This window comes from Xiphias gladius, chromosome 9 (genome assembly GCF_016859285.1).
Source record: "Xiphias gladius isolate SHS-SW01 ecotype Sanya breed wild chromosome 9, ASM1685928v1, whole genome shotgun sequence".
NCBI lineage: Eukaryota > Metazoa > Chordata > Actinopteri > Istiophoriformes > Xiphiidae > Xiphias > Xiphias gladius.
The window spans coordinates 23,058,883-23,074,845 of NC_053408.1; the positions used below are offsets into that span (position 1 = coordinate 23,058,883).

The 15,963-nt window shown below is 39.4% G+C and overlaps 1 protein-coding gene across 1 annotated transcript; it reads left to right on the forward strand.

Moving 5' to 3' along the window:
• The first annotated feature begins 2 nt into the window (after window positions 1-2).
• On the forward strand, window positions 3-12,212 carry trub1 (TruB pseudouridine (psi) synthase family member 1). The gene is made up of 8 exons (XM_040136039.1): window positions 3-401; window positions 490-588; window positions 2,881-2,936; window positions 8,158-8,239; window positions 8,401-8,473; window positions 10,738-10,877; window positions 11,037-11,093; window positions 11,227-12,212. Exons 1-8 carry the CDS (start codon window positions 254-256, stop codon window positions 11,406-11,408), a joined length of 837 nt encoding a protein of 278 aa, XP_039991973.1. The 5' UTR covers window positions 3-253; the 3' UTR covers window positions 11,409-12,212.
• The last annotated feature ends 3,751 nt before the right edge of the window (window positions 12,213-15,963 follow it).

A 15,963-nucleotide genomic window follows, 5' to 3' on the forward strand; every position in this document is an offset into this window, starting at 1 on the left:
TAAGCATTACCCTTATCCTGGGTGAGGAAAGCTACAAACTAGGTGTAAAAAAAAAAAAAAAAACCTAAGTTAAAACTGTACTGCATCATGTTTTTTAATGTCATTTTATGAAATGATAATTTTGGCTTGTTTTGGGTCTAAGACATAATTGACTTATTGAACCAGTAGATGGCGGTAATACAAACACGGTATGCGGCATTTGCCAACTAAGCAAGTAGAGGAAGAGTATTGTTAGAAGAAGACTAGAACGAGCATGGCTGGCAACATAAGTAGCACTGCAGTTCCGACAACTAGTTCTCTATTTAAACTGCAGTCTTTAAATGGGTTGTTTGCGATACATAAAAAACAAGGGCCTACATCTGCAGACGTGTTAAATACGCTCAAAGAAGCTTTACTCAAGGGTAATACGACAGGACAGCATCAAGAAATAAGTCTGTTGTTAGTTGTTGAGGCTGACAGTGAAATGTTTTTGTTTAACGTATCTTTCAGAAGCTGGTGTACAAAAGCCAAACCCGCGAAAGAGAAGGAAGCAGAGCCTAAAGATGGGGCACGGAGGGACTCTGGATAGTGCTGCCAGTGGGGTGTTAGGTAAGCGGATTGTACCATGTACACCCAGGTGCTGGTCCACGTGCAATTGTTGTCATTCCTGCCTTTGCTGGGTTGTGAAGGGGCAGCTATTAGAGTTCCACCCAGACACTTAACATTTCTGAGCCAAGAGCTTGGGTTTGGTTTTAAAGCTAGTATGGAATTTGGTTGGGGTTGAATATGTCAAAGAGGCAGGTACATCAGAGGTTTTGGTTAATTGTGTAAACAATGTATATTTGCTCACTGAAAACTGCCATAAAGCCTGGTAAAAAAGGAAGGGGTTTATTAAAGAATACAATATGTGTACAAAAAAGTCAATCAATATGGGGCAATCAAATACCTCAATCCCTAAACGCAAGATCATCTAAATCAAGTTATGTACTGGAATTAGTAAATATAATAAATCAATTTTACTCAGAAGATATGATTCTTGATACAATAGTGGTAAACATCTTTACACAAAGAAAGGATTTCACCATTTTCAAACAATCAAGTTGGCAATAAAATGCAAAAGATGAAAAATCTTTGGTACATGAGTTACCCACCATACTAGCTGATGATCTATCATCAGTAAAATATTTCAACAAAAACAGGACAGACAAGGTTACCAAAAAGGTCTAATGTCAACGTCCTCATTCAGGTGCTAGGGAGATTCAGTATTCAAGGTACACAGTATATCCAATAAGTTTAACTTTGGCAGCATTACCTTTCATGAACTCAGTCCCAATGAGGGGTGGGAACTTTCCTATTTATCTCATTGAATTAATGCTATGTTTTGCCTTAGTGAACTGCACCTCAACCAGGTTTTGAACATCCCTCATCTGATTCTAGATATTTGTTCACAGATGTATGTGCACAAAGAATGGGTTAGGCTAGGCTACACTGGCAGCTGATGAGGTATACTACAGTACTACCAATAATTGTGGACAATTGTATGCCCTGCAATGATGGGTGTAAAGAAAAGTCAGAATGGACATGTGTGTCAGATGTGTGAGGCTGTACTTAAGCACAGTCATGCTTTGAGTAAAATGCTAATGTTAGCATGCTAACATGCTCACAGTGACAATGCTAACTTGCTGATGATAAGTATTTATAATGTTTACCATGTTCACAGTCTTAGTGTAGTGTGTTAGCATGCTAAAGTTTTCTAATTTGCACTAAACACAAAGTTCAGCTCATAATGATTTGAACATCATTAGTTCTTTAGGTATTTGGTCATAAACCAAGGTATTGGACAAATTTAAATTTTTACCCGATGATGGAGCTAGATGAAAAGTCAGAGCATCAACAGAGGATCAGTCAGAGGTTCACCAAAATTATCTCAATTCTTCCTGAGGGTAACATGAACCAAATTTCACTAAAAAAAACAAAAGGGTAACCTCATGGTGGTGCTAGAAGAAAAGTCAGGTTATCAACACAGTAAGTAGGATTCATCCACTGGGGACCATGAATGTCACAAAATGTGCAAAACGCCGTAGCAATACTTGTAATAGTTGCTAAGATATTTCCGTTGGGACCAAAGTTGCAGACTGACTGACTGACTAACACTGACATCTGTAAAGCCATGATGCCAGCATGGCTAAAAAAAATACTATCTGGTTAAATCTTGTCTGCCATATGAGCTACCTCCTCCCCTGAGCTCAATTTGTAAAATTCCATTACCCTCCGAAACAACAGAGGAAATTTTAATGATATGGAACATTACAAGTAAATAAGACTGTACACCCAGTGGGCACGTCATTAGGTACACCTGAACAATCAGACACAATCCAACAGCTGTGCCATAAATGCAACATTTATGAAGCTTATGCTGTTCCCTTTTTCTTGACACTGTTCATTCAATTACATGTATTTTATTGAGATTGTAGTCAGTGGTGGTGTAGACTGAATATATTGAACTGTGGAACTAGATGGACCGTATAGGATGCATCATGAGCTCCAGATTGGTTCTCTTTGGTCTCTTGTGCAGTTCTGTGCAGCTGCCCTCTTTGCTGCTATATAGCACATTACAGTGTATTGCAATAGAGTGGATAGGATCAAACCAAAATCACATTCTGCTCCAGTCTTGTGAATACAAGACTTATTTTGATGATCTCATGGACAGCATCACACCTAGGACAAAATTCACTTTCCTACGGCCAGTACCTTTAAGGTTCTAAAAATAGCAAAATCATCATTATGTTTGGTCTGTCCAGCACAATTTTATGATTGGGTGTGATGAACATTGCCATCTCTAGAGGAGGGCCAGCATGAATGTAGTAATGAGACTCTTAACACTGTCTCTTTTTCTTTCAGTTGTTGGTGTTGGGAATGGCACAAAAATGCTCGGTACCATGCTAACTGGTTCAAAGGTGAGTTTGTTTACACTTATATTAAAGAGTAGAAAGGAAATTTAAAGAACTACAGTGGCAAAAAAGTATGAACCCTTTGGAATGACCTGGTTTTCTGTATGAATTGGTCACAAAATGTGATGTGATCTTCATCGAAAGTAACAAGTATAGACAAACACAATGTGCTTATGCTAATAACACACAAATAGGTATAATCCTCAGTGTCGTTATAGAACACATCTATTAAACATGCACAGTGCTGGTGGAAAACGTAAGTGATCCCTTGGATTTAATAACTGGTCGAGCCTCCTTTGGCAGCAGTAATCTCAAACAAGATCTTCCAGTAACTGTGGATCAGACCTACACAAACTTCAGGAGGAATTTTGGACCATTCTTCCTACAGAACCGCTTCAGCTCAACCATAGACTTAGGATGTCTGGTGTGAATGGTTTTCTGAGCTCGTTCCACAGCATCTATATTTGATGAAGGCTTTGGGCTCTGACTGGAACGCTCCAAAAGGTGGATATTCTTTGTATGAAGCCATTGTCTTGTAGATTTACTTCACTGTTTAGGGTCAATGTCCTGTTACATCACCCAGCTTCTGCTGAGCTCCCGCTGGTTACAGCCACCCTGACATTATCCTGTGAGATACCTTGATAAACTTGGGAATTCATTTTCCTTCAGTTGAAAAGCAAAGCCGCCCCAAATCATGATGATACTTACCTACCAGCCTTCTTCACCATTGGGATGATGTTTTGAAGTTAGTATACAGTGCCCTTTTTATCCCATACGTAGTGCTGCATGTTCTTCCGAAACGATTCAACCTTATTTTCATCAGTCCACAAAACATGTTCACAGTAGCATTGTTGAATGTGAGGCTGCTCTTTGGCAAACTTATGGCTTATTTTATTTATTTTTTTTTTAGGGGGTCCAAGCCCAAGCGGGCAGGGGCCCACGTATGCAAAGAAGTGTGGGTCCCAGTACCAGCAGTGCTTGCAAAAGTTATATAGGAAAAACTTGTACTCATACAAAAGAAGTGATGTCATATCTTTATATTGGTGTGTCCGATTAACACGAAACGTGGGCCAGTAGTTTGCCTTACCACACTGAGGGTCTGTAAAAAATTTGGTGCATAGTGGCCACTAGATGGCACTTGTACACAGAGCTGACGAATATGCATGACTTACTTTTTCAAACTCATCTTAAGTTGAAGTCCAATCTGCATAATTTGTTGCACGTATCATCAAAGGACCTCCAAGAATTTTGATAGTTCATAAAATGCAAAAGTTGTAAAGGAATATCTTCCTCTGGGTAATGAGAAGTGATGTTTTATCTTGGCAACAGTCAGTCCAATGAACACAAAACCTGGGCATGTAGTTTGCCATGATGCACTCAGGTTCATAGGTCAGTTCAATTAACACAAAACTTGCAGAACCAAGAAATTTGCAAATTTTTTTCAAACTGCATAAATAAATATTTATGATTTTGCAGGATTGATTTACTGTATAACGTAAAGGACACTAAGGGTAGACAGTTCTATAGGAATTTTCAGGGTGTGACGCTCCTATGACTGAAGTTATTTTTTCAAACCACCAAACATGACACATGTCCACCAGCAGGTAGTGCTGTAATGAAGGTAGGCACATTTTGGCCAGCAACTCCCACATACAATATCGCACATTCAAAAACCTTACATGCGCACATTTCCTGAATTTAGCTGAAGCTTGTGATATAGGCCACGCCTACTTCCGCCTATAGATTATTTTTTTCGCAGAAATGCGAAATATGCAAAACCTAATTTTTGGAACTCCTCCTAGGTTGTGGGTCTGATCTGCATGAAAATATGCAAATAGAATCCATGGATTTTCATGATAAAGAGTTATTAAAATATTTTTTACAATCCAAAAAATGCACAAGTTATAGAGGAATCATTTCCTATAGGTTGCAGAAAAACAGTAAGTGTTGCATATCTTGCAAACAATAACTTCTATTTCCACGAAACTCAGATCAGTAGTCTCCCCTCGTCGAATGAAGCTCTGTGCAAAAGTTGGAGCCAATTGGCCACTGGATGGCACTTTTGTTGTAAAATCATGAAATATGCTAAAGTTGTTTTTTTTTTTCACAAAACTGTTGGGCTGTAAGTCTGATCTCCAAGAAAATTTGCACGTATCATCAATGTACTCTCATGATCAAAAGTTATTAAGAGTTTTTATATTCCAAAAAAATCAAGTCATAAGGTAAAAACGTTTACAAAGGATGTTATGTCATATACATAGGTCTTTCCAATTAATGCAAAACTTTGGTCAGTAGTTTAATGTGCCACGCTGAGGTTCCGTGCAAATCCTGTTTCATATTGACCACTACGTGGCGCTTTTACATAAGTTGAAAAATGTACAAAAAGTTGTTTTTCAAATTCATCTTACGTTAAGGTCCAAACTGCATAAATTCTTAAATGTGGCATTTTAAGGACCCTCATGATTGTCGGATCACTCAACCCAAAATCCGGGGTTTATGCGCCAGAGTTGGTGAACCCCACTTTCTTGAATACCCCACTGGAGTACCCCCCAGAAAGATTTGAATCTCTGTGCTGTGCTGTGATGTATTCAATATGGACAAGAATAGTCCAATAATTTGTGTGTTGTTAGATAGATTAGAAGATAGATTGTGTCTTTTCATAATTGTAACTTATATGAAAATCAGACCGTATTTTATGACAAACTTATACATAAATGCAATGACTCCAAAGGGTTCACTTACTTTTACTTGGCACTCTATATTAACAAAAATGACTTTTTTCTGTTTAAAAAGAATATTTATGTTCCTCTCATGACAGCACAGCTAACTATAGAACCATACAAAACAGTAAGGCTTTTGGTTGCTAGATGATGAAAGCTGTGAGCCACCAAATTTAATACTTCCTTAAGAGCTAGGCATGGCAAAAGGAACAGCATCTCTACTGTCTTCTCTTTGTTGGATCAGCGAGGGATGCTCATACTTGCATCATCAAAAAATACTGTGGGTGGATAAACAGAAGTTACCAAGGTAACTATGGCTATGTTAATTCCTGGTTGACTGTCAGTGGCAGTAAACAAAGTGGATATGTTTACTTGAGCTTTGCACAGGTCGAGATATCGTGTAAACAATATCACGTGTGATGGACAGGCCACCTGTACGTCCCAGCTATAAATACCATGTAGTAACCTGCAGCCTGTCAGAGTGTTCTAGCCCCCAAGGTTCAAACTGACCAGCATGACTGGCAGTCATTCAGGAATTCAGAGTCATAGTTACCCTTGTAACTTCCGTTCTGTTTCATTCCTGTCTCACTGCCAGTGGCAGTAAACAACAGTGGCCCGGATGACTTATGCCACTCAGCTTCTGGTCGATCGTATAAGCCATTGGAAGAATCACAATGCTAGCACGAACCCAGAAGCAACACTGAGGCGATTAAAATATGGAAAAAGTGCACTGTGCTGCCGAGGAAGCCACTGCAAAATCTCAGATGGTGAGACCCCCCTTCTTGCCACCCAATGACGGGGTGTCATTATCTGAGAGTGTAACGTTAGTGTCCGGAACTGACATTAATATAAAAATATCTGAAAATACTGACATGATTATACGCCTGTCCTTTCCCCCTGAAGCCATCGTTGCTGTGTGACACCCAGCTGTTTTTTATAATCCGCTATGAGATTTGTTTTCAGCAAGAACATAGATCAACTAATGTTAGGTCAACACAATAGACAGGGTTGCTTGTAAATTTCTTATCATAGGTTCCAAACTTTTCTGTTTCAGCTGCTCACTGCTCAACTCTAGCTAATGTCACCTTTTACTGTAGCTGACTGTCTATTGTCAAGTGCTGCAGGTTTTTAGCAGGCGGCCGTTTCTTGCACAAATCTCCCAAGTAGAGACAAAATAAGTCGTGATGTTTCATAGTGTTAAGTTTTATTCCAACAACACAGACAGCAGTCTAAACAAGCGATGTGACTTCCATGGGCTGTAACTGGTATCAGAGTATGGTGTTGTCGGTTACTTCCTAAACACAAAGAGTGCCTGGAAGGGTGCATTTGATTTATTGTTCCCATCCATGGCAAATTGGTTTACTGCCTCACTATTCAAGATGTCGTTTGCATCAGGCAAGGACCAACAGCAACAAAGGCAAGAAGAAGAAGAAGAAGGAGGGCATCCCTACAATGTAGTGTAATGTAGTCTTTGATTGTGTAAATATTTAACTAATGTCTTATATTTTAAGAGAATGATTGAAAAACCTTTTTACCACCTTTTTACCAGGCTGACAAACACAAACAAAATGTGCTTACCTCCCTTTGGACCTGCAAACAAAGTACAGAACCAAACAGATCTTGCCAAGTGTCACACCTGCGGTAAACACCAGGCTAACAGAGACTAAATCAAAAGAGGGTGACAGTGGGCTACCACATGGTATTTATGGCACAGGTGGTCTACACATTATTGTGATTCTGATTAAATTAAATCGTGACCTGCGCAAAGGAGGAGACATATTCACTTTGTTTACAGCCACAAGTAGTCAGGAAGGAGTGGCACAGAACAGGCAATTCCTTTCATCTAAGTGACTTTTTCAGCTGCGCTAAGCGAAGGATTTTGACACTACTTGGGGAAAAGGTGAGATAGCCTCCTCAAAACTGTTAATTTCACCAAAGAATTTTTTTTTAATTTATTTGCAGCATCATTCCAAAAAGTCCTAATTGAAATTTATCAAGCTTTTACATGGCTGTCGTGCAACATTTTTTCATAACCTGGTGCTGGAAGTGGAAGACAGCTGTGATGGTCTCCAGTGGAGGGACAGAGAGCTCATAGAATGCATAACGATTTATAGTGTTTGTTACCCGAAATGAATGTAACCAGGGCATGTTTGAAATGGCTGCACATGCTGGATTTATATGACCAATACTAATATTGATAGTTGAGATTTTAAAAAATTTTGATAATAATGCATCATCCCAATATTAATTATTTTTTTTAACCAAAACACAGAATGAAAGAAGAATTGTGATTTACTATGTAATACTGATACTGTTTCTTAACAACCCCTGAGATATATTTAGTTTTTCTGTACTGACATTTCTTGTTACTTATCGTCCGACATATACACTGATACTAATCATCGGATATCTGTGATAGTAAAGTCATCTAATAATAACAGTCTGGCCGGTTTATAGATTAGGGGCCTACACAATGCCAAACCAAAGTGTGAGTGTTTATTTTTCAGAAATACGTTGCTGTGGGGGAATTGGGAAAAGCAACAGACACTCTTGATGCTACTGGCAGTGTGATTCTGGAGAAAGACTTTGGTAATACAGCAAGCACAAATCACATCATTTCATCTGAACAGGTTATCCCATTCGGCAGTCTGTAATCTATTCATGTAAGCCACTGCTTCTGGTGGAACATATACAGTATTTTGCTTCCGTTTCACAGTATTGTTGTGATTTGTTTTTTTTTTATCCCACAGAACACATAACCAGGTCGGACATTGAGGAGAAGCTGAAATCCTTTACTGGTGACATCATGCAAGTTCCTCCACTGTGAGTAGGCCCTTCAATCTGAGAAAATGTTTCCATGACAATAACATTCGTGTATGTGAAATTAAACTTTTCAAGGGGTTTACTTACAGATCATTTCTAAGTAATACCATCAGGTCAAAGTCTCATAGACGCAAAATTCTAATTGGCAAAAAGTTATTTTCTGTGACGTGTATGAAGCCTTTCCACTTTAGACACTCTTTGGAGTTTTTATCTTCCATCACTCTCAGGACAAACTCTCAGCTTTCTATTCATATTCACAGTTAATGGGAGTGAACTCTACTTATTTTGGTGATCCTATGGACTTGGTTGGCACCTTTCCCACCAAATTTACCATTTGCACACAAGATAGTGTATTATGTAACAGGCTAATGTTGTGACATTTGGTGAGCACATAAAACACTCCTTTGGCATCTGATCATTCCATAACCTTGGCACTTCTTTTTCACATGGTTAAAAGTAACAGATAAAAGTAAAAATTCTTCACTTATAGTTCTAATTAGAAAATAGACAAACAAAAGCAATTTATCAATTTTTTTGTTTTGAAGTACTTTTAAATTCAGTGGAGCTCCAGTGGTATCTTAAGTTAATCGGGTTTAACCTAGATGGACAGAGGCAGGTTTCTTATTAGTCATGATGAACAATGTGGTATGTGAAGTAATGTGTATAATTTAAAATAAGTTAGTTTTAGCTCACCACATACAAATGCTTGGTTATAAGTTATCCCCACAAAGTTTTCATTGGCTGTGGCACCACTTTTTTTCAAATTGCTCAGTGAAAGTGATTTTTGTATTCCATTGCTATTCCATTTTTGTCCTAGATTTACCTTATTGTGAGTGTCCTCTGCAACAGATTTCTCTGTGCGTCATTTTAGTTCTTTACTTGTTTCCTTTTAATTTCACTTGTGTTTTACATGTTTGGATCTGAATGGAGCATGCCCTGAATATGGACAAAAACTGGGAAAAAATAAAGTGAAAATTTTTGCTGGCAAATTGTTACAACAAAAGTATTTACATCTCTCATGACTCAAATTTTAAGACAGTTTTGCACTGACTCAGGACCAGATGACAGCCAGTTTGAATACAGATGAGAGCCCTGCTTTTAAGAGGACCTACTCTGATATCAGCCATGCTTCTTATGGGAGTATGTCAGTAGACATGGGGGAGACTAGCTCATATACACCGTCAAAAGGCTCTGTAGGTCCGTAGAAACGATTCTAGTCTATAGCCATACGCAGTGTTCAAACATTTAATTAATACTGCTAGAATTGTTATTGATTTTATCAGCAGCTGCAGGACTGAAACAATAAGGTGATCTGCCATTGTTCTTACACTGACATGTAACTTTTGCCGCGTGTGTTGTTGCTTGTTGTGATTGGCTGAACTGAACTTTAGACCTGCAACAATTAGCTGATCAATCAGTTAGTCAACTGACAGAAAATGAATCTTCAATCATTTTAATAATGTAACTGTCAGGCTTTTTCAAGCAAAAATGGTAAACATTCGGTGGACTCCAGCCCCTCAAATGTGAATAGTTGCTTGTTTTCTTAGTGATCTATGATAGTACACTGAATATCTCTGGATCTTGGACAAAACAAGACATTTGAATACGACACTTTGGACTCTGAGAACTTTTGATGGATATTTTTCACAATTTTCTGACATTTTATAGCCCAAATTAGTAATCGGTAGGTTAATCTATTAATCAAAATGAATCGTTAGCTGCAGCCCTATTGATCTTACCACAGGCAAAAGCAGGAGCTAACTGACCTTGAAGCACATCAAATAAATGCTGCCTTTCAGCACAGCCTTATTTCATCTGGCATGTGTATTGTTTCATCTTTTGTGTAAAATAACCTTACATTTTGTGAATTTTATGTGTCAGTTGCTATTAACACATGATCTGGAATATATTCAAGATCTTCAATATATTCAGATATATCAGAGATTCAAGAAAATTTACTCTAAAATCTAAACTGTAAAGGTATTTGCAGCGTCATTAGGGTTTTCCTAACGGAAATAAAAGAATAAATAAATGGTCCAGTATGCTGCAGTTTTTTTTCTCGTGCTGTGGTGAACCTTGCAACCTCTAGAGGTTGCTAGCAGGACTTTTAATTTTACTATTGTCACGTCCCCTATGATGAAGCCTTCGTGCCAGTTTAAAGAACAGTCAGATGGATGGAATCTGCTCTTAGGGCAGCTTTCTTTTCAATGAAAAAGAACAGGCAACTTCAGTATGGTATGATTTATTGATTTTTGTCATTTTAGCTACTCTGCTCTGAAAAAAGACGGCCAGCGTCTCTCTGTCCTGCTGAAGAAAGGTCACAAGGTTGAGGCCAAACCTGCCAGACCAGTCACTGTGTACAACCTGACCCTGCAGGAGTTCAAGCCTCCTCTCTTCACTCTGGGTTAGCACATGTTGTATAATGAAGTATTTCTTACTCCCTCCATAGAATACTGATTTCTTTAAATAGCATTTTGGATGTCATTTGCTACAGTTTGCATATGTTGTGTTACGTTAAAATACACATTCAAAAGCAGTCATAGTAGTTGTATTTCCATGACAGATATTGAGTGTGGTGGTGGATTTTATGTCAGAAGCTTGGTGGATGACCTTGGAAAAGGTGAGTTACTTCATTGTGTTTCACAATTTCCTCCTCTGCATATTTATGGATAAGTCAGTACACTGAACCAAGAGCTCAGAAATCAACCTGCTAACACTGACTTGTGAGAATAAAGGGTGTCTATTTGCTGCAGCTCTGTCATCATGTGCTCATGTGAAGAAGCTGATCCGGACGAAGCAGGGTGGGTTCACCCTGGAGGAGCACGCCCTACACGAGGGGCAGTGGACACTGGAACATATCCTGCGCTCTCTGCAGCCCTGCTCAGAGTCCGAGCAGGGTGTGGACTGTACAAAACCGTCAGAGGCTGACACCTGAGGAACACACACTGTACCGGACCCAATCTGAAAGTGAAAAGCTGGGCTGGCTGTCTGTTTGATGGTTAATCATGACTCTCCTGCTTAGCTTTTCGATGAAGAGAACATCAGGTCTCAATGTGTCTATTTCTCCTGGATATTCCAAAGTGTGTTTGTTAGCAAATTAAGTGCGACAAAAGTAGACTGTCAAAACCTCTTCTCTCCAACTCACTGGCCCAGTGTCATTATTTTACACTGGACTCATGATTTCAAGTTCACATTAATGTGGTTTCTGTGTTATCTCTGTCTCACCTGCAATTATAGAGCTGAGTAACAGAAACAAAATAAAGTGTATATATCGATATCAATCTAAGAAATTGTTCCCGCTATATGAAAATGAGAGAGGTTAGGCTGTGTTAGGGAAGACCTCTTGATAAAGCACGCTGCAGTTTTCAATTTTGGAAACTTAAAAGTCTAACATGAAACAGACTGACAGTATATATTAAACAAGTTGGAGAAAAACATTTTACACTGCAAGACTTATTAGGATTTATGCTGAAAGGATCGAAAATATTATTTTTTGTATAATTACTGTATTAAAATAGAATTTCTGTTGGCCACAATTGTGAGGAATCTTTAAAAACTTTAGGAGCTTTTTTTGTTCACCTGTGTCTGTTTGTTGGTTTGTTTGTCAGCAGGATTACAAAAAAACTGAACCAATTTTGCTCCGCACTTGGTGGAGGGACGGGACATGGGCCAGGGAAGAACCATTAACTTTGGTGCAGATTTGCATCATTTACAATGAATTAAAATTTTTCCTTCTGAAGTCTGGTGTATATTGTTTGACATTGCCTTTGGTGGAGGTCTGCACTCTACCGAGTGCATATTCTATTTTCTTACTGTGACGGTTTCTAGCTGTGATTGGAGTCTGGTGAAGGTATCGCTGACATGCTAGTGAGACTTCTCGTAAATGTCTTGTTTCAAACTTCTTTTTTTGTATTTTTCTTTTCTTTGTTTCATTTTTGATTTTTTTTTTTACTTACTGATTTCTTTGTTTTTTTTTTTCTTTTCTTTTAAACAAACAGTTTGAAATGAAATACCAACTTCAGCCAACACTGCTTTATATCTGAAATCAAGTGCAGCAGAGGAAACAGATAGGTATTAATCGATACTTTGTGGTTTAAGTCTCTGAACGGACTAATAGTGCATCTCCCAAATGAAGTAGAAGTGGTGTAACTGCGAAGAAAAGTAATTGTGATAGTCAATACTGAAGGTGATAATGGTGGACAGTGAGTGGTTGGCTGATAAACTAAGTATGGAGGACCATTGCCTCCAGGAAAAATGGAAAAAACTATATAGTACTACTTTTTGAAGCAAGTCTAAATGAGGAATCATTTTGGTTTGAAAGGCATTCTTCTGATTTAAATTTCAATTGTGTTTTTGTATCATAAATTTAGTTTTCAAGTCAAAGTTTCAAATTCTGTTTTTACAGGTTTTAACTTTCTATCTGAAAATTATGTTTTAGCAAGTCAAAAATATAAGACACTAAAAAATTCGTCAAAAGTCCAAATTTAGGACTAAGTCAAAATCTTGATTTATGATCTCATAACCTCAAAATAGTAGCTAATGTCATCCTTTTGTCTTGGTATCTCACCGTAGACCTTTTTCACGGCAGACGTTTCAACAGGTCATAGCAGGAAGAGCACAGGTTTAAAGAGTAACATTAACAATAGGTGCATTCCACATATGTGAGCCATTTCCAGCTGCTGGTATTGTGCCTACCTGCTAAGTGACGTGACCTAGTTGGGACACTTACTGGGAATTAACCATTGTGGATGTTATTAATTACAAGTGTGCCTTCCTGCCATGACGGGCCAGAATTACTGCTGTAAAAAAAAAAAAAGGCCTATTCTGATTTATGGAATCGTTTTGGCTTAAAGGCCCTAGGCACCCAAAAGGGCGTTTTAAAAGACTCTGGCTAATCAGACCCGTAGTTAAGTTGGAGTTGGGTGGAGCTTCACCGGGGGCTACGTGACGTCATAAAACTCTTATGTACTAAAACGCTAATGGTGTCCAATGTCCTGCCCTGGTAGAGGTCTCAGCGATCGGTGTGCAAAACACACACGCACATCTTTTCTTGTCCAGGTGCTGGGTCCACAAACTCTTCGCTGGAACCAGGGTGTTTTTATACGTCTGCGTGAAAAGTTTTGAAGTTTTAAGAGGCCACGGGGTTGCCAGTCTTGGAGAGGGAATCGGGCAGCACAAGTGAAAAAGGGAAAAGACATGGGTGGGTGGGCTGTGGGTTTATAGGGGCTTTAAAAATTATGACTTACGACGCCACAAGTATGATTTGTAAAACGACACTAGTCCAAATTTCCCCTTATGTTATCATTTTTGATTTAATCTTAAATCAAAATGATTGAATCCCAAGTCAAAAATGGGACTTTATTACCCATCTCCCAATTTAGATGTAATTTTAATGTAAAGCGATTATTCTGTCGTTCTCATCCTTTTTTCCCTGGCGCAAATGGGCTTCCTCCATCGATGAAACCTACGGGATTTTAAATACACGGGAGTGGGTATTGGCCCACTAAGCACCCAAAAGGGCCGACGCGCACGCAGCTGGAGCAGAGAAAGCAAATCGAAGCTTGTCATTTTTTTTTTTTTTTAATCACACCGTAGGGTCCCATATTGCCGGATATCACCACAGCGCTGAGACCGCTTTCGCATGAGCTCGCGACGCTGTCCCGAGTACGCGATGCGGAGAGTGACACGGAGAAGCGGTGCCTCCGACTCGTCGCCGCCGCTCACCGCAAGCGATGTGGCGCCAGCTGCCGAGGAGCAGCAGCGCCCCTGCGCTGAAGTTATCAATCGCTCTCGGACAGGAGTCTGACGCCACGGGAAGCTGGCCGGATCAATGCGCTGTAATGATTGTCTCGGTCCAAATATTAGCCGTTTGATGATTTCTTTCATGTCTTCAAGGCTGTTCATATCCTTGTTTGCTCTCCGAGTCTGCTTTATCTAAATTACAGCCGTTAGAAAGTTGGCAGTTAGCGGTGCGCACTTTAAAGACGCATCAGAAAATCGAAGCTTTGGGTTCTGTTTGTGCGCACATTTATTTACCCCCCCCCCCCCCCCCCACACACACACACACACACACACACACACTGAAGCGTGACTTGAGGCCTAGTCATTCATGGACTCACCTGGTAATAAAATATCGAGTTGACCACAACAAGTGCAGCTGGATCCAAGAGAATGGGAGAGGCGGCTTCTCTGTCCGTGCTGTAACTCCGAAGCAGAGAAGCTGCCGGTTATTGTTTAACACTTGGCGGAAACACGCGTGAGGGGATAAACCCACACTCAGTGAGATATTTATAGCGATTTGCATTTATAGTCATTATCATAAGTATATCACCTCAGCCACACTGATGGATGGATTTCACAGGAAAACTCCAAACATTCAAATCATGAGTTAATCACTCGCCATTCAGCCGCACCGTTAGGGATGTGGATTGCAGTTAACTTCTATTGCATGGTTAGATAACACCCCAAGCTGTTTGATTAGTCAGAGACCCATTTAACACAGGTAGCCTTAAAAACACGTGCATAAAACCAGGGCACTGAGGACACGGGTCATGTCATCTGAGCCTTTTCTTTTTTTTGGGGGGGGCGTCTGCGTTCTACACTCGAATCGTACACACGGTGGGTATGTTACAGATTGATCAAAGTATTTTTAATCTATAAATGTGAAATTCTTGTAGGTCAATATAAAAAGAAATAGAGGATTCAGTATTTCTCCCCACGAGAAAGGAATAATCCCTGACGCCGTGAGGAAGGCTTTGAAGCAGCATTTAAAACGCAGTCACTCGACAATATAAAGGCCTGTCTGGCAGAAATGAAGGGCAAAGTGAACACCGATCATAATGAAATCCAGATAGGAAGCATCCATTCATATTTTATCTACTTATCTAATTAGAGCAGAACAGTACGCCATTAAAAGGCCACTTGGTGCAAATAGATAGGGAGTACAACACGTAAGATATGAGGTGTGTACACTTAATGTCAGTAAAGGTGTGATTTAGGGGGGTAGCACCAAACTCAGCAACAGTGGAAGGTGGTGTGAAGAGGAGTGAAGGCGAGTGACTTCATTAAATGTCTCAGTTTTGTGTCTGTGTGGTTGTGGGACCCAAGCTGTCACGAGGCCCCCTAGCAAGAGCTTCTGGGAGAAGCGCCTGTGGAAAGCATTTTTCATTAAAAAGTCAAATAGCTCTGTCAAACAGACAGATGTCCCAGTCATATTTTATTGATTTCGATCCCTTTAATATTGAGCATTTGATGATCAGAAATGTATCTTTATCCATTTTTAATTTCTTCCTAATACAGCTGTTGCAGAATAGCTCTGCTTTATAACAAAACAGAACCTCTGACACAGGTTTTCTCTGTTGATTAAAAAAAAAAAAAAAAAAAGTTTAGTACATTATGCTATAGAATTATCTGATATACCTGTGAAGAGTGCCAGTGAGAATTTAATTTGCTGTGGCAGATAGCTTTGGAGAGGATTTAGACAGCTTTCC

Excerpts from the sequence above, each read along its gene's own strand:
- trub1 (XM_040136039.1), top strand. The coding sequence starts at position 254 with ATGGCTGGCAACATAAGTAGCACTGCAGTTCCGACAACTAGTTCTCTA. Across the intron at positions 8,474-10,737 it reads ATCATGCAAGTTCCTCCACT|CTACTCTGCTCTGAAAAAAG; the intron begins GTGAGTAGGCCC and ends TTGTCATTTTAG. Across the intron at positions 11,094-11,226 it reads GGTGGATGACCTTGGAAAAG|CTCTGTCATCATGTGCTCAT; the intron begins GTGAGTTACTTC and ends TATTTGCTGCAG.